The sequence below is a fragment of the Puma concolor genome, chromosome A3 (genome assembly GCF_028749965.1).
Source record: "Puma concolor isolate L17-30 chromosome A3, mPumCon1.1.hap2, whole genome shotgun sequence".
NCBI lineage: Eukaryota > Metazoa > Chordata > Mammalia > Carnivora > Felidae > Puma > Puma concolor.
In genome coordinates this window covers 132,620,388-132,647,223 of record NC_141669.1, presented here as the reverse complement: position 1 = coordinate 132,647,223, position 26,836 = coordinate 132,620,388, and the positions used below count along the sequence as shown (strand labels likewise).

Below are 26,836 nucleotides of genomic sequence, written 5' to 3'. Positions count from 1 at the left end.
GGGGGGGGTGGGTCTTCCAGGCGCGGTTTCTCGAGGCGCCCGGGGAGATGGTTTCGCCCCGCGTCCAGTGGCCCCCCGTCTCTTTTGGGGGGCCGGTGCGGGCGCGGAAGCCGGGAGGTGTCCGCACAAAAGGCCGAGAGAAACTCCCCGTCGCCTCCCCTCCCTCCTGCCTTCCCCGCCCCCTCCCCTCCTCGCCTGCTCCCTCCTCATTCAAACCTCGGCTCGCTCGTGTGGTGTCAGTTCAGTCCCGGCCGCCGCCGAGCGAGGAAATGGCCGAGGAGCCGGAGCCGCAGGTAAAGGGGGTGCGCCCCCCGCCCGCGCCGGGCCCAGGGGCGCCGCGCGCCCCCTCCGGAGTCCCCCCGAGCCGCTCTCGAGTCTCCCGTGCTCGTTAGCTCGCCCCCCTCCCCGGATGACCCCCGCCCCGCCCGGCCCGGCCCCCGCTCCTGCTCTCTGTTCCGCTCCTCTAGGGCGCCCCCTCCCCACCCGGCTACGGAGCGATCCCGGCAGTGAGGAGGTGCCGGGCGAGCCCCCGGTGTGTACAGTGTTTTACCATCACACTCACTCTCGGGGACTGACGGGAGGGCTTGGGGGCGGGGGAGTCCCCCCTTCTCCGACCCGGGCCGGGGGGCCGGCCGGAGAGAGCCGGGGGCTGCGTGCGTGCGTGGGTGGGTGGGGGGCTGTTCCGGAAAAGTTGGGTGGCTCCGCCGGGCGGCTCTCCGGGTTTGCCGGCTTGGCGGTGGGGGGCGGGCGGAGGTGAGGGGGCCGGCGCAGAGCCCCCCGCGATGGCCCCGAGGGGGGGCCGGGGCAACTTGGGAACAGCCAAAACAATGCGTCCTAACAGGCGTCCCCCGCAAACAATGGCCGGGACCGTCCACACGGGCCGGGCGGAGGGCGCGTCTACAGGGGCCGAGGGAGGGGCTTGGCGTCGCCGCAGACCCCGACGCACACCCCAACCAGCCCCCGGGCGCCCCCAAATCCGTCCCCGGGATTCCCGGTCTCCTGCCCATCCCTGAGTAGGCGGTGCACGGGCTGCGATTCCTGGATGTGTGTGATAAGGTGTTGTTTTTTTTTTTTTTTTCTCTTTAATTTTAAAGATTTTTTGAAACTTTTTAAATAGCCCTTAAACGCTTAAAGAATATCTTTATAACTTAATTCTACTTGGAGTCCCAAAGCCAGCTGGAAGCAGAACTAGTAACTCTAAAGGGCAGGAAGGATTGAAATGTTCGCCTATAAGTGTTTCTTTCTTTCTTTCTTTTTTTTTTAAAAGGGAAGTTTCTGCCAGGAGGCGCTGAGTGGCGAAACCGCGCAGTTTCAGATGTAGAGCCCTCTTCTCTCTAGCTTTGGCCCCAAAATGCGAGCTGCACGGGATGGGGAGGGGAGACGAGGGCGCTGCTGGGGGCCCCTGGAGGCCGGATTTGGGGCGGCCTGAGCGGTCCTGCCCGGATGGGGGCCAGACCTGCAGGCCGGTACCTGCGCCCCGGGGATCGGGACAGACGTCCAGGTCCCGGGTTGGAACCCGCATTTTGGGATTCAGGGAAGGGCCACCGAGGACGGGAAGTAGCATTCTTGGGCGGGTGGGATGGGGGTGGGGTGGGGTGGGCAGGCGGGGACTTTTCCTAAAGGTTTAGTTACAGGAACAGGAAAGAGCCACCAGTGGCCACTTCTGGGACCCCAGTGGCCTGCTTACACAGGGAGTAGCAGAAACTTTATTTTCTTTTTTTGTTTCCCCAAGAAAAGAATAGTCGCTTTGGAGTTTAAGGCTTTGCCGTGTTCCTCTTTGAAATTCCTTGAGCCTCAGTTTATCTTTCTGAATCAGCCTATAGGGCTTGAAGCGCTGGCTTGAACATTCCTAAACGTGTATTAAATGCAGGGCTGTTGCAGTGGTCCTTGGGCCAGTTTGGGGTCCTGTGGTATTGACTACTACATGCTACATACTAGCTGGTTTCCTCGCTTTCTAGATCATTTGGAACCATTAAGCTGTATGTTTTAAGAAGCCTAGGTCTGATTTAGTTCAGGTTGATTCAATTATGTCTTCATCGCTTTTGAGTTGGTTGAATGAGTTGACATGAGATTAAGCCCAACAAAAGAAAAGGCAGGGAGGGTAGCAACAGCTGCCGGCCAGGCCTGGCGACTAGGTAGGGGTCTTGGGAGGCCTTGCACCTTCTCTTTTGTATATGTTAAGAAGTACATTTAGAAATGTTCTGTTACTGTACGCCCCCCTTCCCCTCCCCCGCCCCCCCCATGGATGGATGCCCTGGTTGATATCAGCTAAAACTTAAAATACTAAATTTTATAACACTTTGAGTGAATAATCTAGCGTTTCTAAAAAGGCCTGTCGTGTCTGGAGGGGCAAGTGCGGAGTAATAACCTAATTGCTTTTTGTCTGAAAAATATAGCAGTCAAACCACTGGTTTGTGCTTGCTTAGTTAATGTGTCTAGGAACTTTTAAGGTGTGTCCTTTAATGGTAGATGACTTTTTCTGAGAAGTCCTGTTTATTTTAGATACTGTTTTGTTCAGTATCCCAAAGACTCGTATTAGTGTGTGTGCGTTTGATCCTGGTGTTCTAGTGAAAAACCCCTCCCACCGCCCCAAATTGCTTCCATTTTTAATCAGTTCTAGAAGGTCTTAAATTCAAGAGGCAGTGTGACTTACTTAAAAATCCTCTTGTCAGTAGCCACTAGGCACACCATTTATTTGGCTTGTTTGTTCGAATAGGGTTAATAATCTGATTGCTTGGAATGTTAATTATTTAGCGTGAAGAAGAGGAAGCCTCCTTGTCGGCTCCACATTGGTTTGCGTGCTGGGGGAGGAAGTGGGGGAGGATTATGACTTCTCCAGGCGAAGGACACACTTTTCCTTAGTGTCCAACTTGGTTCCAACCTTTTATCTTCACAGCACCTTCCAACGCTTGGCAGTGTGACCTTTGCTGTTTTTTAATAACTTGTTCAGATCGAAGTTTAGCAGTGGTCTGGGGTTCATATCCTTCCCTTTCACTTCCTAATCAAAAAAAGGAACTAATACACCACGTTGATAAAATTTGTAGAAAATATTTTCCCCCTTCACCCTGAAGAATCTATTTAGATAACAGCTTGATATCCCCCCCCCCCCCCCAGGTAGTAGAGGGGAAGAGGACGGAGGAGTGCTAGGGTTTGCCTTTACTCTTTAAGGTGGAGGCTGATTTGCATTCTCTTTGTAAGCCTCCATTTTTTGGCAGTGGAACTTCTGGGAGGAGTAGCCGCCCGTCTCCCTTCCAGTGGACCTTTAAAGAGGAAATCAGAAAATAAGACTTCATCATCCAGTCGCTTACAAACTGATGAAATCATTAAGGAATATAATGGCCTGGCAACGACAGAGTCCCTCTCTCCTCATTTCAGATAATCACTTTACTCTCTTTTAACAACATTTATGATGAAATGGCATGTTTTTGCCACAGCAGGGTTGCCTTTTCCCAACCCTGGAGCACTCTTAATTCCGAGACGCTTGATTAGAGCCTCAGGGGTCCCCAAAGATGTGTTTTCCCACTTTATAAAATTACATTCTTTTCTCCCTGTTGTCACAAAAATGATATTGGTTGATAAGAACTTTTGAGTAGTTTTAATGACTCTTGACTGCCTACTATCTACTACTTGATTTAAAAAAAAAAGATACTTTGATCTGACTCTTTTAGGACTGTGCATGATCTGGACCCTTTTTTATGTTTCACGTGAAGCTGTGTTTCCATTTGCTCAAAGATCATTTCGTTGTCTTTCAGTGTTCACATTGTCCCATCCCACACATGCCAGGATGGCCTGTGTGTTAGTTTTTTTGAGGTTGCTGGGGATGACTTATTTTAAATGGCTCATTGCTAATTTCCTATTGCAGTGTAACCCCCTGGCAGTTTGTTTAGTAAATGAATTGGGAAGTTGAAGCCAAGGTCCCGAACAATGGCTATATATTTTCAAGGTTTAGAATTGTACAGTAGGAACGAGAAACCTGAGACTGTTGTATAAGCTGATGAGTATTCCACTAGAATAAAGTAAGTGCAAGGAGATTTTAATTTAAACGACTGCATCTGGAATACACCTAATAGTTTTCAAAGAGTTACTGAGGTGTTACAAGTAAAAACCTGGAAGGTGTTTACAGAATAGCTACTGAGCTGAAATGAAAGAAATCCTAATCATATTAAATGCTCCAAGTAGGGAAAGGTTTAGTTACAGCCTGTAAACTAAAGGAGGCTGGAAGAGTCTCGATTTGTACACCTCACCTCCAGATTTTGGGGGGGGGGGGGGGAGGGGTGTTAACCAGATTAAAATGCACGTGGAAGAAAGAATGAATTACACAAAGACAGCAGGAAATTTCTGAAATTCGGGAGAGGGAAAGCTTGATCGTCCTAACCGAATGGCCTCCTTTTGGGGGCAGCAGAAAGTTCTTGAAGTGTTGGCTGTTAGGAAGGGAGGCGATCTGGGCGATTCCTCTCCGACCGATAACACAGTTAGGCAAATTGGTAGTGGTGTGTGGGGCAGAGGATTTTGAATGGAGACCACGAGGGCAGCTGGAAGTCTGACTTTGAGGAAGTGCGACCACCGTCCTTCTCTAAAATCTGCCGTTCAGGACGAGGAAGCTCAACTCTTGTTTAGAGCTAGCTTCCAAATAAATGCTGGGGCTCCCCCCCCCCCACCCCCAGCAGCCAGCTGCCGCCACAGACCGCCCCTTTATGCTTAACATTGGAATGTTCATTAAACGACTTCACATTTGAACATTTGTTGACTGACTGTTCTTAACATCCCATTACTTCCTGCCCAGGCTAACTACATAACTGAGTTACTGGAAATCAGGGGCCAGTTTGGTAATTTTATGATCACGTTGAGAAATAAAATTACTAAACCTGAAAAGACAGCCGGGGAAGTTAAATGAGAGAATTAGTTTGAATTCCTGGGCTTTTGTTCTGAAGCTTTACCTAAGTTGTTTTTGACCTCCGCATTCCTTCAATTCGGGCTGAAGAGCTTCTGTTACCCGGAGTCAGATGCCAGTTTTTTAATGGATTCGTTTGTGTTTTGTGTATCGTTGTTCATTAGTTGCCAGCGTGTCAGGAAACGTTTTGAATTTAAACTATGGTTCTGTGGACCGGAGCTAGAGTCCACATCTGTTTTGTTCTCGAATCCCATTAGGAGAACTGCTTGTTTGTTTGTTTGTTTTTTCTCCTACCTGTGTCCATCGGGGTGACTTCAACACAGTTCATTTACACCAGAAGACGTGTGTTTTGGGTTTTTTAAAATCGGTGGCTAATTTTTTTTTTTCAGTCCAGCATACAAATCTAAGGAACAGTGATTATATACGTATTAATTGAAAGGAGAGCTTTTCCCTGAATTTTGAAAGCAAACAGGTGACTTAAAAGAGCCAGACCTACAACCTTAGTATTTACTCAACAGAGATAGGGAGGGGAATCTTTAAATGTTGGCTAAAGAAAGAGCGCCTGCCTTAAAAGGCCGTGCCTGTGTTTATATTTAATCTGGTTCGTTAAATTGGGTATAATCAAGAGCACTCACCATTTGGCCTTGTGGAAAAAGTGGTGTAGGTGTGTGGGGTAGCGTTGTAGGGTTAGGGTTCTAGTTCCTTCTATACCTATATATGCAGTTATCTGTGTGTGCAGATACACAAGCGTTTCCTTTGTGGGGAGCGAGAGAATATAGGTAAAGATAGGTTGGCTTTTTTTTAATTGAAATCTCTCTTTTTGGTGCAGTTCTGTCTAACATCTTTCCAAAAGTAGTTAAGGTGTACTACTGGTGAAGTGGCAGGAATGGAATCTCACAGATCGCAAGGCTTCATCTGATGGCTGCATTAAAATTCTTGTTTTATTCATTTCCCTTATAGTTCTCTTTTTCCGATCAGGATGGGATTTGTCAAAGCCAGTTTACGGACCACAGGATCTGTTAATATTGATAATACCGAAACTAAAACCAGTTATGTGGCTTCAAGTTCACGTTGAGATCCTTTAACTGACCTTAATTGATTTGGAATGAATCAGGCAGAGTTTTTAATCCTGACACTCAAATGTACGAATATGATTGTATATTTTTATAGTATTCTGGTCTCTAATTGTATTTAGAACTGAGCCCTTATTACAGTTTCAGGAAAATGAGATGGCCGTAGGATCTTCCCAGGCTTTGCCTTTGAACCGGCCAATGGCTTTTTTATTTTTAAGCCATTTGCTTTTGACTAGTTTTAGATTGTGATGCTGAATATAACCTTTTGCATATTTTAATCTTTTCACTGAACTTTTAAACATCTTTTCACAGCTATATTAGGAAAGTTGGGTTGACCATTCAGCTCATGGGTGTGACCTTGGTGATTTCCTTGAAATAGTGTTGAAGGATTTAAAGTTACAGGTTTGGATTGTCGCTGTGGCGTAACTATGTACAGTTCTCCTCACTTGTCGGATTAAGGAAAAAACTCCTATGTGTAACGTACAGAAGGAACATTTATAGAAAAACTGTTAAGTTTCCTGACCAGATCTTGGAGATAATTTCGCCCTTTACAGGATACAAATGAAACAGGCCAGAGACTAGCAGTTTGTTTGGGTGAAATACTTTAATGATCATATATTTGGACACTTCAGTGACTCGGAGGGAAAAAGTAGAATTGCAGGAATACTGCATATTACTTAGTTATAAACAGAATTGTGTGTCTTTGACAGTTTTTGAGGACTTTGAATTCCTCTTGCTCCATCATAGGGTAATAAATATTCCATATCAAAAAATGTAAGATAACCTGTTTAGCTAAAGTGGAGGCATGCTGTCTGTAAAGGTTAACAGTGTGAGTACGTTTGTACATGAAGGACTCTTCCCAAGTCACAGCCAATTGTCAGCAAGGTGGCATTTCCTTCTAATTTGCTGTGCTTAAGCACAAATCATTGTATTTTTTTCATTAAGCATTGTATAATGTGTAATATTTGCTAATTTCAAAATCTATAGATAGTGGCAGAATCTCCCGAGCTTTACTCCCCATGGAGCATTTGCTTTAAAACAAAACAAACAAACAAAAAACAGAAATGGCCTAAAGAGCATTAGACTTCTATTTTAGGCACTTCTAAGCAATATGGTTCCTACTGTTTTTCAAAGATTATGTTGTTGTAAATTTTTTTTTAAAGTATCTAATCACAGTATAAAGTAATCACCAGGACTCTTGCGGAATACGAGGTTATGCCGGATAACCTCTTGCCTCGGGTGCCTTGGGGGTGTATAGCTGAAGGTTAAGTGTATCGTCTCCCTGAGTAAAGGTTTAAGAACGTTTTTTTAAACACTGACAAACAGTTTTGCAAACTGCCTTTCAGGAAGCCTAGTATGTTCTGAACGCTCAACTTCTCTGCAAACTAAAAGCATTTAGATTCTAGGGGTCGGATTAAGATCCTCCCCCTCCTTCCTCCTCCAGTTCTTTGTGAAGACAGACAACTTCCTGGGCCGGCAGTGCCCTTGGTGTGCCTGCCGTGGCTTCTGTGTTGCTCCACCTGGAGAACGAGGCTCTAGGAAGGCTGTGTGTGGGTGTGCACTTCACTCGACTGGAATGGTTGTTATTAACAGTAATTAGATTAGAATGTGTATTTTTTGGTAAGTTTTGTTATTATTCAAGTATTATTGCAGTCACTGTTAAAGATTGGGGGTTTTGTTTAGCAGATTGGTTTTAAGTGATACAGGTAATTGGTTTATAGTTTAAGGAAGTGTTTAGTCTGCAAACGGTTTCTTAAGTCAAGAGTCCGAGTCATTTGTTGTCAGATTTTCCTAGCTTGTCCTGCACGTCTGTTTTGGTGGGTCAGTAAGGAGCGTAGTTTTAAATCTAAATGATAAGGTTTTGCCTATGCTGGTCAACTTCATGGTAGGATTAATTAGGATTCTTGTTTTTTTATTATTACACCCTTGAAACTGCAGAGAATGGTAAATTAGATGGCAGCCATGGAGAGCCGTGTTGAAAGAAGTTCTCATGAACCTTCGGGTTAATTTTAATATCAGATCAGTTCAGACTGGTGACTGTGGCCAGAGATGTGCATTACTGATTGTATACCTGTACTGATGATGTTAGTGTTTGTTAATTTATTCACCAGGGGTTTATTGAGGGCCCGGCCCCATGCCAGGGACCCCTTCTAGGCATGGGGACATCATGGTGAACAAGGTCGACAGGGTCTCTGCTCCTGGGATCTTCAAACAGGTGGCCCAGGGTTTGCAGATGTTGGCTGAGTAGTAAGGATTGCCATGACTCACCGGGATTCTAGTGCTTAGGACAGTTGGGCACAGTCGATGGCCATCACAGTCTGTGCCAGAAGCTTCCCTTGAGGAGGAAGTGCTTCAGGTTTTGCCTGGGAGGTTCTCCTTCCCCATCTGACTGACCCTCGTAGGAGACTCCTGGAGCTGGGGGGCCTAGGACGTCCTTCCCCTCATCTCCAGGCCTCTGTTCCGCTCCTACTTTTTTTTTTTTCTTTTTGCACTGTGCCTCCTTTACTAATCCTCTAGGTCTTGTGTTAGAAGCTGATGGTGACTTCTTTAACCCAGATATTTGAACATTTCAGAGATAAAAATTGAAACTAAACAGGCATTTCCTTCTGGTCACGCCATTACCCTGGATTGGAAATAATAGGGATGTTATGTACCCACACCATGTTTCTAATTCAGAGGTTGAGTTTAGGAGTGGTGTCTTTTGGGGAAAGATTATTTGTAGGAAACTGGAGTTCCCCCAAACTTAAAATATCAGAGAGTAGTAAAATTTCTGACATACGTACACACACACACACACACACACACACACAGGTCCAACATAGAGGACTAACTTTGATTTTGGCAAATTAGGACATTAAAAAAAGTACTGACTGCTATTGCCACTCTTTCATTTTAAAAAGGCCAGTTTGCAACCCCCAAATAGAAAGGACCTCAAATAGAGGACAGCCTCTATTCAAATTGAAATTAATCTGTGTCGTTTTGTGTAGGACTCACTGAGTTGTTTCTCTGTTTTTCATCTAGATGTTGCCAGTGAAGACAGTGTTGTCAGTTTGATAACTGCTTGTCTAGAGTATGTACTGTTATTTCTTCAGTTAAAATATTACCTGGTACACCGGCATTCAGTAAATACAGACTACATAGAACCCTAAATTATCAGTTACGTTTTTCAAATATCACTTAATATCTTGATTGGGAAAGCATCAAATATTCTTTGGTGTCTGTCTATCCATACATGTAGCTCTGCCCCTGGAACCCTAGACATTGGGAACTCTTAAGGGTGAGCCTGTAATTTAACCGCCTGCAGTAGGTAGATGAAGGTGAGGTAGGTAGGTGGTGGTGACAACTTTAAGGTTGTGACTTAGCCAGAACTAGAACTCGGGCCTTTGGAGTGTTCTGTTAAAGCCCACCAAGCTGGTAGCCAGCCCAAGAGTTTTATCCTCCATTGTGATCACAACAAAGGACTCAGAAATTAAGATAAAACACTTCAGTACCTTCTTTCTTTTCCCTAATCTTTGATCTGCAGCCTTATTTAGAAAAGCTTAATGTTAAAGATCTAGTGTATTCAAAACTAAAGATAGCAAAGAGCATGAGAATTTTCTTCTATTATGAGTATAAAGTAGGGGAAGAAATGTTTCCTTGTCTTCTCTGAGCCTAGAGGCCCTTGCTCTTTGAGGAAGTGGAGAGAAGGAAAGTCAAGGCAAGGTGGTGGGAGTAGTTTGCAAGTCTTTTTGTTCTGTTGGGTGGAATTAACAGACTTCAGGTTAAGTAGCTGAGTCTATTTAGAAACAATTCTGTGCTTGCCAGAAAGGTGGAGGGGAGGGTGTTGGGTTTGGAGGTTAATTCTTCTCCAAGAATGAAAATTGGCTTCTAAATCTGAGCCTGCAGAGCCACATAAAGTAATCATCCATTTTTCACCTGGCCAGTGCGTAATGGGAAGGGTGGGTTAAAAGTGGGAGGACCCGTTTTCTGATGAAAGACTGAGCCATGTTGACCCTGCCGTGTGGAGGATTTTCAAGTGTACCCTCACCGAGTAGCCTGGTGCGTGTGTTTCCTTATTTGTTGTGTGCACAAGGGAGCCCTACCCTGACTTTTGTTGAAGGCAGTTTCTGCCTTCTGAAAAAGCAGCTGGGATTTGGGCAGTGGGTTGAGGGCTAGGATATCCTGTGAACCAGAATGATTCAGGTTCCCCTTGGCCACGATGAGCCTCATTCTGAGGTGTTCTGTAGTTTTTGAATGTGGATTTTAGGAAAGGTTTCTGTTCTCGTGTGTGTTGTTGGCCTGTGCGTGTGTGATCTTCGAGGGTGCTGTTCGGCATTTGTGTCTTGACTGTATAGAAGACAGTTTGAAGTTCGGGCTTTAAACGTTTTATTTAGAGAGGGCCTTACTTGGCATTCTTCACAGTTGGTATCATCTCTAGATTTGCAGGGGCTCTTTGTAAGGACAAACATTGCATTGCAGTGGCATTTAAACTGCATTCAGCTGAATTTAACCGTTTCTGTCCTGAATCTTCAAGTTTAGACTTCAATCATTAGAGCACCACGTTTTCAGTTTCTTCCCTGGATGAAAATCCAGCGATTTGGTAAGTGTCCTGAGTGGGTAAAATGCTAACGATTTAATTAACGGGCATGTTTAACAGGATGCGCGATGTTAGTCGAAAGTGGAGTGGACGAGCGAGGTACCTCTTCTGCCACAAGCGGACCAGCTGTGCGTCGTCCACACCGGGCTTCTCTTCCCTCTGGCCACAGCCAACTAACCATTTCTGTGGTTTTTGGTTTTTGCTTTTCCCCCTCTAGGTTTTGGAAATCCCTGGTCTCCAGGTTGCTGGGATTGACTTCTTGCTCAACTGAATCCCTCACTCAATGGAGACAAAGAGAATGAACGCTCCGTGCTGACTCATATTTGAATCAAAGCGCTGGGGAGTCTGTCTGCCTTGTTTGTGCAAAAAACCAGTGGTTGGCTCTGCCACCGAGCTTCCTAAGACTTCTGAAGATAAGAAGCTACAGGAATATATACTTTGCTTTTGAACTTTTGTAACAAATACTCGTTCTCGTTTTAAGTCCAGGGCTGCTGGGGGCGTGAGTGACAAGTCTTACAAGTGGCCTTATTCCAGTTCCAGAAATCCCTCCACCGGATTCTTACTTTGTATACAATCCTAAAGTGCCAGGAAACATGCCAACTCAGTCCCTGCTGGTGTATATGGATGGACCAGAAGTTATTGGCAATTCTCTTGGTACCCAGATGGAGATAGATGATGCCGTGTCCATAAAAGGGACCACCACCGTTCCTTTCCGAGCTACGCAAGAGAAAAATATAATCCAGATCGAAGGATATATGCCCTTGGACTGCATGTTCTGCAATCAGACCTTCACGCATTCAGAAGACCTTAATAAACATGTCCTGATGCAACATCGGCCTATCCTTTGCGAGCCGGCCGTTTTGCGTGTGGAAGCGGAGTACCTGAGTCCTCTGGACAAGACTCAGGTGAGAACGGAGCCTCCAAAGGACAAGAACTGCAAAGAAAACGAAGAGTTCAGCTGTGAAGTGTGCGGGCAGACGTTCAGAGTCGCTTTCGACGTCGAGATCCACATGAAGAAGCATAAGGACTCCTTCACTTACGGCTGTCATGTGTGCGGACGGAGGTTCAAGGAGCCCTGGTTCCTTAAGAACCACATGCGGACACACACCGGCAAAGCGGGGGCCAAGAGCAAACTGCAGCCGGGCGCCGAGAGCCCCGCCACCATCAACGAGGTGGTTCAGGAGCACGTGGCCGAGAGCATCTCCTCTCCTTACAAAATCTGCATGGTTTGTGGCTTCCTGTTTCCAAATAAGGAAAGTCTGATCGATCACAGGAAGATGCACACCAAAGACACTGCTTCCGGCAGCGGAGGCACACAGACAGACTCTCCGCAGGGGGGGATGCCAGCTCCGGGGGAAGAGTTCCTGCAGTTCTTGAACTTGCGGCCCAAATCGCACCCCGAGACCGGGAAGAAGCCCACCAAATGGATACCTCAGCTCGATCCGTTCACCACCTATCAGGCCTGGCAGCTGGCCACCAAAGGAAAAGTCGCCGTCTGCCGAGAAGTGAAGGAGCAGCCAGGGCAGGAGGGCAGCACCGACAACGATGATTCGTGTTCCGAAAAAGAAGAGCTCGGAGAAATTTGGAACGCCGGAAAAAGCCATTCCGAAGGTTCTGGAAAGCCCAAGCCCAGCAAAAGCGGCTGCGCGGGCCTCTCCCAGGACAAGGAGAAGCCCAGACCCTCCGGCGGTGAAGTGCCTTCCGTGGAAGCCGACCCAAAGCTGTCCGGGAACAAAGAGAAGCCGACGCACTGCTCTGAGTGTGGCAAAGCCTTCCGGACCTACCACCAGCTGGTCTTGCACTCGAGGGTCCACAAGAAGGATCGGAGGGCCGACGCCGAATCACCAACCATGTCCGTGGACGGAAGGCAGCCTAGGACGTGTTCTCCGGACCTAACCACCGCCCTGGACGAGAATGGAGCCGTCGATCGAGAAGGCGGTTCTGAAGATGGGTCTGAGGACGGACTTCCGGAAGGGCTCCATTTGGGTAAGTGAGGCGCTCCGTTGCGTGCTGTCCTTCCTCTGCCTCCAGCCCCGGACAGCGCTGGCAGGTTGGTGTCGGAGAGCCGGGTTTGGGTCCAGGCTCTTCTGGTACCCTCCTCGTTGTAAGTTCACCTAACCTCTCAGGGCTTTGATTTTTCTCAAGGTTTCTTCCTGTTCTGAAAACTGTGTGATTTTTTTTTTTCTTTCTTTCTTTCTTTTTTTTTTTTTTTTTAATATCTGGCTAACAAGCGACACACATTATCTTAACTGGGGCAGTTTTGCCCCCAGCGGAACCTGGTAGTGTCTAGAGGTCTTTTTGGGTGTCAAAACTGTGTTCGTGCTGTGCTGCTGGCGTCCGGTGGGTAGAGGCCAGGGATGCCGCCGAGTGTCCTCCCGTGCCCAGCACGGCCCCCCCCCCCCCCCCCCCCCAGCAAGTCATTGTGTGGTCCCAGTGTCCCGTGAGGTCAGGGTTGAGAGACCCTGGGCTTCGCTCCGTTCTTCCGGCCACCCTGATCTCATCTACAAAAACAAGGTATCCCTCGATGCAACAGACTTCCCCTTCCTTCAGTACCCAGCCTTCATGCATTTATTCCAGATGGTTTTCTGGGGTCACGAAAGGCACTGGGAATGATGATCAGCCAGAGCAAGGGTACTGAGAGAGTTTGGTGAGTACTGAGAGTTTGGGGCTACCTGGTACCCTCTCCTCTCATGTCTGGGGGGACTAGTGTTCGTTAACGGTTAGCTCAGGAACTAAGTCCATTTGTGCTCAAAATAGAGGGAACGCGAAAGCACCAAAGATGTTTTAAAGGAATCTCGCTGCTCAGGTTTTCAGTGTCCTAATGGCTTTTATAGGAGACAGAAGCTGTCACTGACACATTGTGTCTTGAGGCCCAGTGGACATTATATCTAAGGCAGAGAGATCCCACCCGTGTGCTTCAAGCCTTGCCCATCTGCGCTTAAACCAGAGACTTGGCATATCCATTTAGTAAGATTTGGTTTGAATAAAGGACTCTCCTGCTGGAAGACAGTTAAAAGAACCCCTGCGTCTTCAGCAGCCGAGTGATGGGAACGTGAATTAGTCTTAGAGAAACATCATCATTCACAAAAGTGGTCTTTGGTTTCAGCCGCTGCCTTCTGTCACTGTAACTTGATGGCTGGCTAGTCAGAACTCGAGTGTGAGACCCAAGATGAGTTTGACCAGATGATCCTCCCCAAACCAGTGCCCTGGTTCTTCTTCTGATCACATGATGGATGTGAGAACAAGCTGTTAGTTCCTCTGGAGTATTTAGAATGGTTGGACTTCGATGGGACACAAGGAAACCTAGCACTTAGCATACTACAGCCTTCGGGAATCTTGAAAGCACATTATGGTGTCTTAATGACATCATAAAGAAGGCCTTGAACACAGACCTCTATCTTTATAGTGGTCCCTGTTAGCGTGGGTCCCATTCTCAGGGGCATGTAGTAGTAAATGGGGAGATAATTAGGTCCGCCAGCTGCCCTGAAAGAAATGAAATGGCCAGTCACATTCTGCCAGCGGGTGGTGTGGGTGGTGTGGGCCGGAGAACCGGGTGGAAATCTTGGGTGGAAATCTTGGTGGTTGGGCAGATAGAATGCCCCATGATAATCGCTGGGAGCGCCGCTGACTTGCCTGGAGGCGGGTTCTCCCACTGCATTGTTTTGTGGCGGATTACAGGTTGCTTAACATTTCTTTGCCCTGATTTCTGTTTGCAAAATTTGGTTGGTCAACCCTTGTCTTCCACCTCCCAAGGATCATTTCAACAGCCTATTGGTAAAAAAAGTTTGCAGTTCTTTAAAACTCAGAGGTGATGCCCAAGGAGCAGGAACCAGGTATATGTGGGCGTTTCGTGTCCTTTCTGTTAAAAGAAAGGCATTTCATAACTTTTTGGGTATGATGCAACATAACAAATTCTGATGCATACTTGGGAGTAGGAAATTGCAGTAAAGTTCCGACTTGGCTAGGTGGGTGTGATTGGAAGACAAAGCTAGGCATTCTGTGTCGAGAGAATGGATTCTCCTCAATTTGTATCATGACGGGGGTGGTTTCCATTTGGCTTACTGTTTTTTTACCATCAACCTGGCTTGCTTTTAGATTTACTTTAAAGAAGATCAAAAGACAAAGTAAACATTTTGTTTTTATATTTGTTCTACTTGAAAATAGGTTTAACAGTGGTTATTCGTGTAATTCTTTTTTTTTAAGTCTTCATGACATCTTTTTCCATCAGTGCTTGTTCCTGCTGTTTGAGAATGTTTAGAGCTGGATACATTTTCCTCTGGGAGTTGAGGGGGAATCATGCAATCTGGTCTCTGTTGTACTGGAGGCTGCCCAGGGTTTGCTTATAAACTGCTTTTTAAATCTGTAAACCAAATATATACAGTCCAAAATGCAGAGTGAGGAAGGAGCAGGGAAAGGAGGCCTTTCAAAGGTTGGAGTTCGGTTTTCAAGGCAAAATGGCCAGTTTAGTGCTGCTCAATTTTAAGAGATGACTTCACTTCTCTTGTCCTCATTGTGTAGTGTGTGTAGTAAGAGGAGGTTGATCGAGAACTCTGACACTCAGTTTTGTGGGAGTGGGTATCTTAACTGGAGCAAGTGGACCGGTCTTTTGGAGGGCTGGAGTTTAAATACAATAACCCTTTGAATGAGCGTCCCCGCCAGACCTTTACTCTCTTGTAGCAGAGATATATTCTCCTGCTCAGTGCAGAGTTTGAAGTTTCAAGTTTAACCCATTGTCACTTGGGGACAGATTCTGATTGGTCTCAGGTATATCTTGTCCACAGGAGTGCTGGCGAATGATACGGTTTGCTTTCCAAAACATGCTCAATTTTGACAAACAAGGTGTTTGACCCAATGCCAAACCTTTTATTTTCTGTGAAGATTAGGTTGTGCTTGCTACCCTCTAGTGGTAGCTGGCCTGATCTTAGGATCGCCTTCTGTCTGGTTGGGAAAACTGGCAATTTATATTGGCTCAGTTTTCTAAATCAGTTACTCTGAAGAAGCTGGTTATTGCAGCCAGCGAGTGTAGGTCCAGAAGGCATGTCGCAGACGTGTTGGGAGAACAGAAAGTTGCCCATGCATGTCAGTCTGTTAAGTGATCTTTCCTGTGATTGAGGCAAATGAGGAACGGACTCTTAACGATCCACTAAGTTGGCTGTACTCAGGAAACAAAAACAAAACAAAACAAAGCAAAAAACAAGGCACGCATGTTAAAAAGCTTGCAAGACTTCAGATGACCTCCAAACAGTGTTTGGTATGTTCCTACCCTTTCTGGTTTACCCCAGCACTAATATATAAAAGCTATTTTATGCTTTTCCAAAAATGCTTCCATCAAAAATACTTAAAGCCCACTTGTCTTACTCATGTACTCGAGCTGTCTTCTTACATAAGTATTTTTGTTTCTGCTTCAAGATAAAAATGATGATGGAGGAAAAATAAAGCATCTTACGTCCTCAAGAGAATGTAGTTACTGTGGGAAGTTTTTCCGTTCAAATTATTACCTCAATATTCATCTCAGAACGCACACAGGTAAGGAGCTTCCTAGATCTTTAATTCTTACTGGCTTAAACAATTATGATGCGGTTCTTTGTGTTTCTTTTTTTAATATTGTTGTTCAACTATTCTGTTAGATCCTTGGAGAATAGTTTGAGTCAATGTGTAGTGTGCTAATGGCAGTCTGTTAGTGTCATTTTGTAACTCGAGCTGTTCCTGATTTTGAACGTAGTTTATTTACTTTCTGACTATTGTAGCCTCTCATCTTATTACAACTTGCTCTTTATCTTTAGTATGTTTTAATGCCACAGCTTTTTTTGGTATTGGTTTTTATGATTTGGGATGAAACGAGAATATGTTTAGAATTTCCTTGAGATTGTAGAAGCAGCTGTACCATAATGGTTTACGAGGCTTAAGTTTTTTTTTCCCCCCAACGTTTATTTATTTTTGGGACAGAGAGAGACAGAGCATGAACGGGGGAGGGGCAGAGAGAGAGGGAGACACAGAATCGGAAACAGGGTCCAGGCTCCGAGCCATCAGCCCAGAGCCTGACACGGGGCTCAAACTCCCGGACTGCGAGATTGTGACCTGAGCCAAAGTCGGCCGCTTAACCGACTGCGCCACCCAGGCGCCCCAAGATTAAGTAAGTTTAAGGCGCACTATTTAAGACGCTATTCGCATTTTCAAATATTCAGTGGAGTGAGGGTGATGAAGCAAGCAGCTGGGGAAAAACCCCGGATATGAAGGTCAGCAGGGAGAAAGGAAAAGGAAAGACCCTACATTCTCTCTTAGATGATTCTAGTTTCCAAAGATCTGGTGTGACACTTTTCATAAACTCGTGTAATACAGTGACACTTGTTGTTTTAGGTGAAAAACCATACAAATGTGAATTCTGTGACTATGCTGCAGCCCAGAAGACCTCTCTGCGGTATCACCTGGAGAGACATCACAAGGACAAACAGATCGATATTGCCGCGGAAGTCAAGAACGACGGGAAAAACCAGGAGCCCGAAGATGCACTACTTACCCCCGACAGTGCGCAAACCAAAAATTTGAAAAGATTTTTTGATGGTGCCAAAGATGTTAAAGGCAGCCCCCCTGCAAAGCAACTTAAGGGGATGGCCTCTGCCTTTCCGAATGTTCTGGGCAGCACTGTCCTCTCGCCAGTTCACAAAGATACTCAGGATTTCAATAAAAATGCAACCGATGACAGTACTGATAGAGTCTGCAAAACTCCTGCCCCCGCCTATTTGGATGTGTTACCCAAGAGAGCAGCGGGTGACCCTCAGGCGCGGGAACCCACGTGTAGGACAGAGGTGGGGGTCCCCGGAGGTGCGGCCCATGCGGCCGAGGTCGGTCACCGGGAGAAGCACGCAGGGACGGCGACGGCGGCCGAGGGCAAGCACAAGGCTGGCGCGGACTGCCAGGAGAAGCCTCTGAACCTGTCCCTCGGGGCGCTTCACGGCTGCCCGGCCATTTCTCTGAGCAAAAGTTTAATCCCAGGGATCACCTGCCCATTTTGTACCTTCAAGACCTTTTATCCCGAGGTTTTGATGATGCACCAGCGACTGGAGCATAAGTACAACCCCGACATCCACAAAAACTGCAGGAGCAAGTCTCTGCTGCGAAGCCGGCGCACCGGCTGCCCGCCCGCGCTGCTGGGGAAGGACGTGGCCCCGCTGGCGCACTTCCCCAAGCCCAAGGCCAGGCCCGCGCCCGCGCCGCCCGCCAAGGCCGCGCCGGCCGACCGGGACCGCGACCGCGACCGGGGGAAGCCGGGCCCCGCCGCGCCCGCCAGGCCCCTGCCGCCCCCGGGGCTCGACCCCAGCACTTTAGCGCCCAGCAACCTGAAGGCGCCGCGGCCGCCGCACCAGCCGCAGCCGCAGCCCGGCGGGGCGCAGGGGGTCGCCCGGCCGCCGGCCGACGCCGCCAACCCAGAGAGGGGCCGGAGGCCCGAGGCCAAGGCCAGGGCGCCCGCGGGCCCCGCCCCGCCCGGCCCTGCCGCCGCCGCCGCCAACGGCTGTGCGGAGCGTCCCTGGGCGCCGCGGGGCCGCGACCCCCCGAGCGGCCGCCCCGCCGAGCCCGGAGAGCCGCTGCCCAAGCGGCCGCGGCCCGACGCCGAGCCGCCCGCGCCCACCTTCCGCCGGGCCTTTGAGCTGCCCAAGTACCACGTGGTGCGCGGCCTGCAGTCGCTGCTGCCCGCCGAGTGCGTGTGCCCGCCGCCCGCCGCGCTGCCGCCCAAGCCGCGCGCCGCAACCGCGCCGCTCTTCGCCTGCGGGCCCGCCGCCGAAGGTGAGGCTGGGGGAGGGGTAGGTGGATGCTCTGGGTCACCCCCGGGAAGGGAAGGTGAGGCTGCGGCTGCGGTTGAGGGGCTGTGGACAGGCCCTGGGCCCGCCGCCGAAGGGGAGGCTGGGGGGGCGGGGGAAGAGGCCCTGCCCTCCCCCTCACCCCCCAAGGGGAGGCCAGGGGAGGGGTGGATAATAGGCCCTGGGCTCGCTGGGGAAGGTGGAGGGGGGTACGGACCCTAGGCCGCGGGAGTGGAGGAAGGGGTGGGCCCTGGGCCTGGGGGCTGCTGAGGGTCAGGGGTGGGGGGTATGGACAGACCAGGGGCCCACGCCCTCCAGGCTGAAGGCCACACTCCCCGCTCGCAGCCAGCTCCCAATGCTAGTGAGGCCCCGGGCGCCCTGGGCAGTGCTGGCTCCCTACCCTTCATGCTGAAGCCCTTTGGAGCCCAGCCCAGTCTGTCCCTTCGCCGGTATGAGTGGTCTGTGGGTGGGCAGTGTCCCCACTAGCCGGTGACAGATGCGCTGTGAGCCCCCAGGAGCACGCGCCTTCCACCAGGAGCAGAAAGTATGAGAACCTCAGTGGACATTCTTTTGATGCTAGGACTCTAGAATCAGACCGTTTTTTGTTAAATATTCAGCGCATTTTAAAAGCCTCACCCTTTTCCCATATGGACAATTTTTTTCTTAAATGATGAAGTGTTTTATTTAGATTTGGTCTTTCTTCATCTTTTGGAAACTCTGAATGCCGCAAGGTTAGCAAGTCATTATATACATCTTGTAATCCCTTCACATACTAGGCACACAATGTACAGGGTCATGCGTCAATGTAATATTATCAACACAGCATAAACATTTAAGCAGTAGATAAAACGTTTCACATAAAAGAGGCTCTGTGCATCATATGGCCTGACCCCACAGAAAGCAAACGTTAGAATGCCATTTCAGCAGTTACAGTGTTGGTAGAATCAATAGAGTTAATTTGTTTCATACCCATCATGTATTTCCATAAGACATCCATAAGGAAGAAGGAAGGGACAAAACCCGTTTTTCCCACGTGGGTAAATTGTTAAAAGTCGAAGATGACTTTGGAGTTCTCCCCATGGAAGTGTTTTCAAAACCCCTGCTTCCTTCCGGCCTCTTTCCCTTAGAGGCCTGTGGCGCTTTACCTGTGCAGGTGAAGAGGTCGATCAGAGTGTACCGGGGAGCTGTCCCACGAGGCCGACTTAATTAAACCACTTCCTTTGTCCGATATAAGCCCCGCTGGTCTGTGCAGCCCCAAAGAGAAATCCATTTTCAAACCTCTCAGTTTGTATTAATTTCAAATTAAGGGTTCTGTGTGGCGACAATACTCTTATCAAGGATAGCTTGATGCCAATTGATATGGTAGGGATAGCAAATTGTAAAACAATTGCTTTTACACACTCCAGTGAATTTTCTAAATCCTGTGATGAAATACTAATTTTTACAGCCTTTTGATTAGAAGTGTCTATTTCTCTCCCTATCGGTTGTTAAAACGGACGTGAGTCAAAACTTTGCCTTTACTTGAAGAGTAGGGCTCTGTGTTGCAAATGAAAGCCTCTTTTCAAACATCAGTATTTTTTCTCCTCTTCCCCACAGGTATGGTTCATGATGCATGTAGGTTTAAGATAACGTCTACCACCATTGTTTTGGGCTTTATTCCCCCCCCCCCCACACTCTGGTGCCGAAACCCGAGATTGTAGCTTACTTACAGTTACTAATGTCATTCTTACTAATGACCACGTGGCACTCAGATAATTTTAGCTTCAGTGATTTAAAATTGTGTGCTAGCAAATGTCCTCGAGGCACTTAAAACCATTTCAGTTGTAACGTGTTTTTATGCGTTTTTTTTTTTTTTCTACAATCAGGAAAAAGGCCTGTGTCATATCAACACTTATCTAGCAGCATGCTACAGAAGAGAAACTATGAGAATTTTATTGGGAATGCACATTATCGACCAAATGATAAAAAAACTTGATTTCCTGTTTCAGGTAAGAAAGGTAAGCATATATGATCTATTGATTTTAGTTCATTGAAAATAAACCATCTAGTTCATTCAGTAGAATATAAAGTAAAATTATTTTTGATTTTTAAAGTGTTCTTAAGACCTCCAGTGCTCAGGGTCTCCGGATATCCATGATGATGGTAACTAATAACAATAGTACCGACTGGAATTTACTAAGCATTTATTTCGTGCTCAGCCTGGAAGTGTTTTTATAATCATGACCTCATTTATTCCTTCCCACATGCCGGGGGGGGGGGGGGGGGCATTAGGCCAGGGATTAGCAAACCTCCACCTGCTTTTATCTGCAAAGTTTTACTGGCACACAGTTGTGTCCATGCCTTTCCATATAGCTGATGGCTTCTGAGCCACATCAGCAGAGTGGTAGTTGTGACAGAGAGCGCATGGCCTGCAAAGCTGAGAATATTTACATTTACATTCTGGCTCTTTACAGAAAATGGTTGCTGGGTTGGGAGGTCCCGTGCACCCTTTACGGATGAGGGTACCGAGACTTGGGTCGCGTCCCACTCTTCTTAGTTCTGTCCTACCATGACCCAGAGCCTGGGCCCCAACCCTCATGCTTAAGAGCTTGTTCAAAACCTCGGTGCATCCTTACCTGTTGAGGGAGGGGAGCGGGACAGGAGCGCGGAGGTGCATTTTGACAACGTGGTTCACATGGCGAAGGTGCATTTTGACAACGTGGTTCACATGGCGAATGTATCTAACTGTAGATACACAGAAGACTCCAGCAGGACCCTCAGAGTTGTGTTAATTCCATTGAGTTAATTCCGAGTTTGGCCGCAGGGCCTGATGTCCGCCCAAGTTACTCTAGACCTCATTTACCAATAAATTGAATGGCAACAGCTGGGTTTATGGACGGATTTGAGTTCTCTCCCAGAAACGCTTTTCGTGTCTAACGCCCACCATGTCCTCCCGGTCCCGTGGCAAGATGTCTCCCTCTTGTTTGCATGTGGGGCCCATCGGGCTGATGCGGGTCTATGCTCCCTTCTCCCCTCACTTAGTGAAAGCAGGAGAAAGGAAGTGTTGTCGCAGGAGCGGGATTCAGCCTCCTCTCCACGAAAACAAAACAAATCGTTGATGGATTATAAGGCACAGCTAATTTGTAACAGCTTACTTGCACTGCAAGGGCACAGTCTGTCAGTCACAGAGGATGCCGCTGTCCTGTTGGTCCCGCCCCGGCCTCTTTCTGTAACCTCTGAGCATCTCTGCTTGCATTTCCTCTGCCTGGAACATCCTTCTGCATTCTGGGTGCCAGATGACCTCTCTCTGAAACGCGGGACCAGTTAACATCATTTCCTCAGGACGTCTGCCGGGAACCAGGGACTTCCCTGGCCGCTGCCCCTTGCTTGTGCAGTTCACCCCCACGTCTGCCCCTCTTACCTGTGTGCCCCAGTTCACTGCTAGCTCCGCTTGAGAGGAGATTGCTTTGTTCACTGCCTCGCCCGCTGCCGGGACCATCACTGATCAAACCCGTCAGATGTTGGCTGAACAGATAATGTTACCACCTTTCGGTTTCTTGTGGTGGCCTTTGCCAGGCTTCGTGTAACTGATGCAAATGCCGATTCTTGGTGAAATCCTCTTCGTTAAATCACTGTTCAGAATGTAGTAGTATCCTCTGGGGTGGCGCAGCGTTGTGTAGAGTCCTGGTACTCTCATTGCAACGATTTTTTTTTAAGGTTTAATTTGTTAACCTCCACCCCCATCGTGAGGCTTGAACTCACAACCGGGAGATCGAGTCACATGCTCCACCCACTGAGCCAGCCAGGCGCCCCTTCGTTGCAACATTTGAGCTTAAGGGGAACTCCTTGCATTTCTAGATCCCTTTGGTTCTGTTTATTACACTTCTTTATTAAAAGAAAAAAGATTTTCCCAAGCTGTTTTCAGTTTTATCTTGATCCGCTCTCTTGAACCTTTTCCCCCCGTAGGACCCGATGGATGTGTGTTCTGTCCATGAAATTGAGTGAGTCCATCCTTTGAGAAGGCAGATGGCGGAAGCTCGTGAAATAAGCTGTGACCGTGCCGTGCATGTAACATACCAGGAACACTACGGTTTTGTAAAGTTGTTCTGTTAACTTTTGTACCAAATAGCAATAAAAACCATAGTTGGAACAGTTGGGTTGTACACAAATGGAGACTGCAAATCTCTATTTTGCCCCTGAATAATATTTTTTTTAGAGTTGACCAAATAAGGAGTCTTTTGCATACTTGAGCGCTGCTGAACACAAACCATCCGGGTGGGGGGGCGGGGGGGGGGGGAGAGTCTATAACGAACGCTTGCACCTCAGGTAACTCTGTACATACGTAAGTTCGAAACCTGCTTGTTCAGATACTGTGCGTCCCCTTTCTCTCTCCTGTAGCTCATCCCCATGAGCAGCTCCTGCTGTTTGTGTTCTTTCATGGAAAATGTATGTTTAAAAAAAAAAAAAAAATTCCCGATGATTTGTATTATGTTAAATCCTCCTCAGTGCGTCGTCTTAACAAAATTGTGAACGGAAGTATCGACCCTCTGTGACTATGTGCTGCATATACTGAGGTCAGCCATTCTGAATTCGGTGCCCTTTCATTGCAAGTGTCAGTCTGTCAACTGAGGAAGAGTCCCGATCTGCGACCCTTTTCTGAGAGCAGCCTGTGCCCCGTAGGGTTTTTAAGCGGACGTGTCTACAGAGAAGTGCGTCTGTCCTCTTCAGGACAGCCCCATATCCAGTAAACATACCAAATTCTATGTGGAGTTACTTTACTTTCTATCAAGTTCGTCACTTTTGTTGGAAAATTCAGGGTTTTTTTGGCTTTCGCTTAAATTGGTATGTAAAAAACCTGAAATGCTGAATTACACACGTGAATTTCATATATTGGGAGCGGTTTTAAAGGACGTGAAAGCGTTTGGGTAAATTTTAGGTTTGTATCTGGAAGTCCTGGTGTGCCTGGCCTTTGGGTTAACCGTGGACGTACACGAGTTAATTGTAGACACGTTGATTCTGAATAAGGAACTGCCTGCCGAGCCTTCTGGTAATGGGGAGGGTGCGATCTGGTTCTTGACCTCAGTTGTCTTCCCAGTTTTGGTTGTGTTGAGTAACCAGATGTAGTTTGGGTTTTAAAGCGAGGATGGCCACCAGCTGGCTTACTACCAGATGTTTTAGACTTTTGTTCCCTTCCACATGCTGTCCGTGGCTGAGTTTATTCAGCAGTACGTGGGTTTAGCAACCACAAGATATTTTATTAAGAAAACTGTTTCAAAAATAAATTTGCACTGTTAAGTTTTCTTGCCCTGCCTTTCTGCGTTAGAGCGAGAGTAAAGTCCTACAAGAATCCTGATTTTTTTTGTTTTGTTTTCATTATGCAACACGAAGCGTACTTGACCGAGAAGTCTTAACTCCCGTGGGAAAGGGAGACCTGATTGGTCTGTTGGCCTTGTGGTGAAGTGCTTTGTATCAGGAGAGACTAGTACACTATCCACCATTTTTCCTGTTCACAAGCTGAGCCATATGTACATAATCTAGATTTTTGTTTTCATAGTTTTGCACTTTTATAGCCTATTTTTGAAGATTTAACACATTTGCAAGATGATTGACTTGATCTTTGCCTAATCCAATGAGTGTTACAGAAAGCTCGCTGTGACTATAAGTGTAAATCTTTAAAAGGGGATACGAGATAATAGAGGGCTGAAATTTAAACCTGTATTTAAAAAAAAAAAAATCACCAAATCTATTTGAAAACAAGTCAATTCATGTCATGCTGAAATTTGGGTGGCTTTCAGATTTCTCTTTTCTAACCACATTTCTCAATTTCTGAATACATAAAAATGTCCTTTTTTCCACAGCCCTTGTCCTCCAATTTTTTTTTTTTTTTTTTTTGTCCATCAGTATTAACTATTGGGATACTACTGGTTTTGTATGTTTTTTTTTTCCTTTGAGACAACAGTACATATAATAGAGGTACAATCCGTTGGATTTTTGTTTATGTATTTATTTCATTCCAGTTTGATTTATTTTAATTGTTGATACTTGTCAAACAGTAGACATTACTTGTTTTATTTATGATATATTTCAGCTTAAAGTTATGTTATTATATGTGGATGTAAATATAGATTTGGTGTTTTGCAGTCTTGGTTTGGGTCTTTATTGCGTCCCTCGTTTCTGCTTTTAACTTTTTAGAAATACAACTTTAAGCCTGCAGTTTAGTAGAGGGGTTCGTGTAATGAATCCTCACCCTCGCCAGCAGCATTTTTTTCTCCCCCGAGTTTTTTAAAGTGAGTCTCAGACACGATTTAGTTTCATCCCTACGACCCTTCACTGTGAGTCCCTAACGGATAAGGGCTTTCATGGTCACACGTAACCAACCACGATGTCCACACAGCCTTGCAAAAGTGTTGTCTTAGATTTGGTCAGTTGAGTTGTGATCGAGGCCCAAACAAGATCCACTTAGTTTAGAAGATCGTTTTTTATTTATTTATTTATTTATTTATTTATTTATTTATTTATTTATTTATATTTATTTTATTTTATTTAAAAAATTTTTTCGGGGCGCCTGGGTGGCGCAGTCGGTTAAGCGTCCGACTTCAGCCAGGTCACGATCTCGCGGTCCGTGAGTTCGAGCCCCGCGTCGGGCTCTGGGCTGATGGCTCAGAGCCTGGAGCCTGTTTCCGATTCGGTGTCTCCCTCTCTCTCTGCCCCTCCCCCGTTCATGCTCTGTCTCTCTCTGTCCCAAAAATAAATAAACGTTGAAAAAAAAAATAAAAAAAAAAATTTTTTTTTCTTTTAACGTTTATTTAATTTTGAGACAGAGAGAGGGCGTGAACAGGGGAGGGTCAGAGAGGGAGACACAGAATCGGAAACAAGCTCCAGGCTCTGAGCTGTCAGCACAGAGCCCGATGCGGGGCTCGAACCCAGGGACCGTGAGATCATGACCTGAGCTAAAGTTGGACCCTTAACCGACAGCCACCCAGGCACCCCTAGAAGATCGTTTTTTTTTTTTTTTTTTTAAAGCCTGTTTTAATTCACATCTCCCTCCACACACACCTTAGAGGACATTTTAGTGAAGAGGCTGGGTCATTCGTCCTGTAGAAGTTGGCATCTTCTTAGGGTTTATTGCATATTTGTGGTTTCATCTGACCTGTTTTTCCAGTCTATCTCCTATAAACTGGTGAATTAAATCTAGGGGTTTAAAGTAGATTTGAGCTCAGTTTTGGGGAGCAGGGGTCTGTGTGCTCCCAATTGCATCACCTCTGGACATGTACAATATTTGGTTTTCCAACCTGTAGTTGAAGTTTGATCAGTGGGTTCAGGTGTCAGACTAACCAGCCATAATAAAGTTCCCCATCAACCTTTCTCCTTTGGGTTTTAGCAGCCACGGACGAACATTAGGGATGTTGCAAAAGGTGATTTTTTTTTTTTTTTTTTTTAAGTTCTGTCATTTCCTCTGCATTTATTATTGGACAGAAGACCTCATGTGATTATTTGATGACCTTGAAATACAGCTTAAACAAGAAAGGATAAATAAAACTTGATTCTCCCCCCTTGATTAACCAGCCTTGAGAATAATGTCTGGTCCCAGACAAGACTGGTGAATGAACTTTTGAATTTTTTGTTAAGAACTCCTTGTACGTTTGACAGGTTGTAAGCAAATTGCAGGCATCATTTTGACGCTCAGAATCTTCGGGGTCTCTGGCCGACAGGGTCTCTCCTTCAAGTTGGCTGTGTTTTGGACAACACTCTGGAGGCTTCTTAGTTTTAAGGCAGGCGTTCTGAGCTCTCCTTGACCATTTCCTGACCCGGACCTGGAGAGTTACTTACCTGAGGACCCTGGGTTCCTTTTCTGGGAAATGGTAATTAGAAATGGTGATTTGGGGGTAGGCTGCTTCAACCCCAGGGCCTTCATAACAGAGAAAGGATATATATGCTCTTAAAGAGTAAAACCAAACAACACTTGAATGAATTATATTGCTGTTTTCTGCCCTGCCCTCCCCTCCCCTCTTGCCTTTTTCTTTCCTTCCCTCTTTCCCTCTTTCCCTTTCTTCCTCTTTTCTTTCTTATTTTTAAGCAATTTCTAAGCCAAAGAGGGGACTCAAACTACAACCTTGAGATGAAGAGTCACATGCTCTACCAACGTAGCCAACTAGGTGCCTCTATATGGCTGTTTCTGTCTCAGAATGAAAATAGTGCTTTTGTTTCTTTGATTTTTATATTGGATTCTCTGAAAAGTTGGGTTCCCGATACCCACAATGGCTTGCTTTACCCTACTACATATAGCAAGGAAGTCATGATGCCAATATTATTACCAACGTTCTAAGGGAAGATTTCAAACTTGTTCAATTTCACTTGTTTGTAAGTGGGTTCTCAACTGGTGGTCCCAGATTAGCAAAATCATCATCGCTGGGAAGTTGCCAGAAATGCCAACCATCAGGCTCACACACCCGCTGAATCAGCAACTTTGGGGGGGGGGGTGCAGCCGTCAAGTCTTCCGTGGTCCCTGCTGTCTACTGCG

At 46.7% G+C, this 26,836-nt stretch overlaps 1 protein-coding gene across 6 annotated transcripts in view; it reads left to right on the top strand.

The window, feature by feature from the left end:
* ZNF217 (zinc finger protein 217) overlaps positions 1-24,455 on the top strand; it is a 38,706-nt gene extending 14,251 nt beyond the window's left edge. For 3 of the 6 annotated variants that reach the window (XM_086702515.1, XM_086702517.1, XM_086702518.1), the window contains 5 exons: positions 10,758-12,526; positions 15,950-16,066; positions 16,898-18,322; positions 20,202-20,333; positions 22,282-24,455. In XM_086702515.1, the coding sequence (XP_086558641.1) occupies positions 11,134-12,526; positions 15,950-16,066; positions 16,898-18,322; positions 20,202-20,311 (3,045 nt within the window). In that variant the 5' untranslated portion in view covers positions 10,758-11,133 and the 3' untranslated portion in view covers positions 20,312-20,333; positions 22,282-24,455. Of the gene's footprint in view, positions 1-17; positions 294-681; positions 1,057-3,123; positions 10,544-10,757; positions 12,527-15,949; positions 16,067-16,897; positions 18,323-20,201; positions 20,334-22,281 lie in introns of those variants that run through there. The other 3 variants (XM_086702516.1, XM_086702520.1, XM_086702519.1) reach the window with 3 other exon arrangements.
* Positions 24,456-26,836: the final 2,381 nt, after the last annotated feature.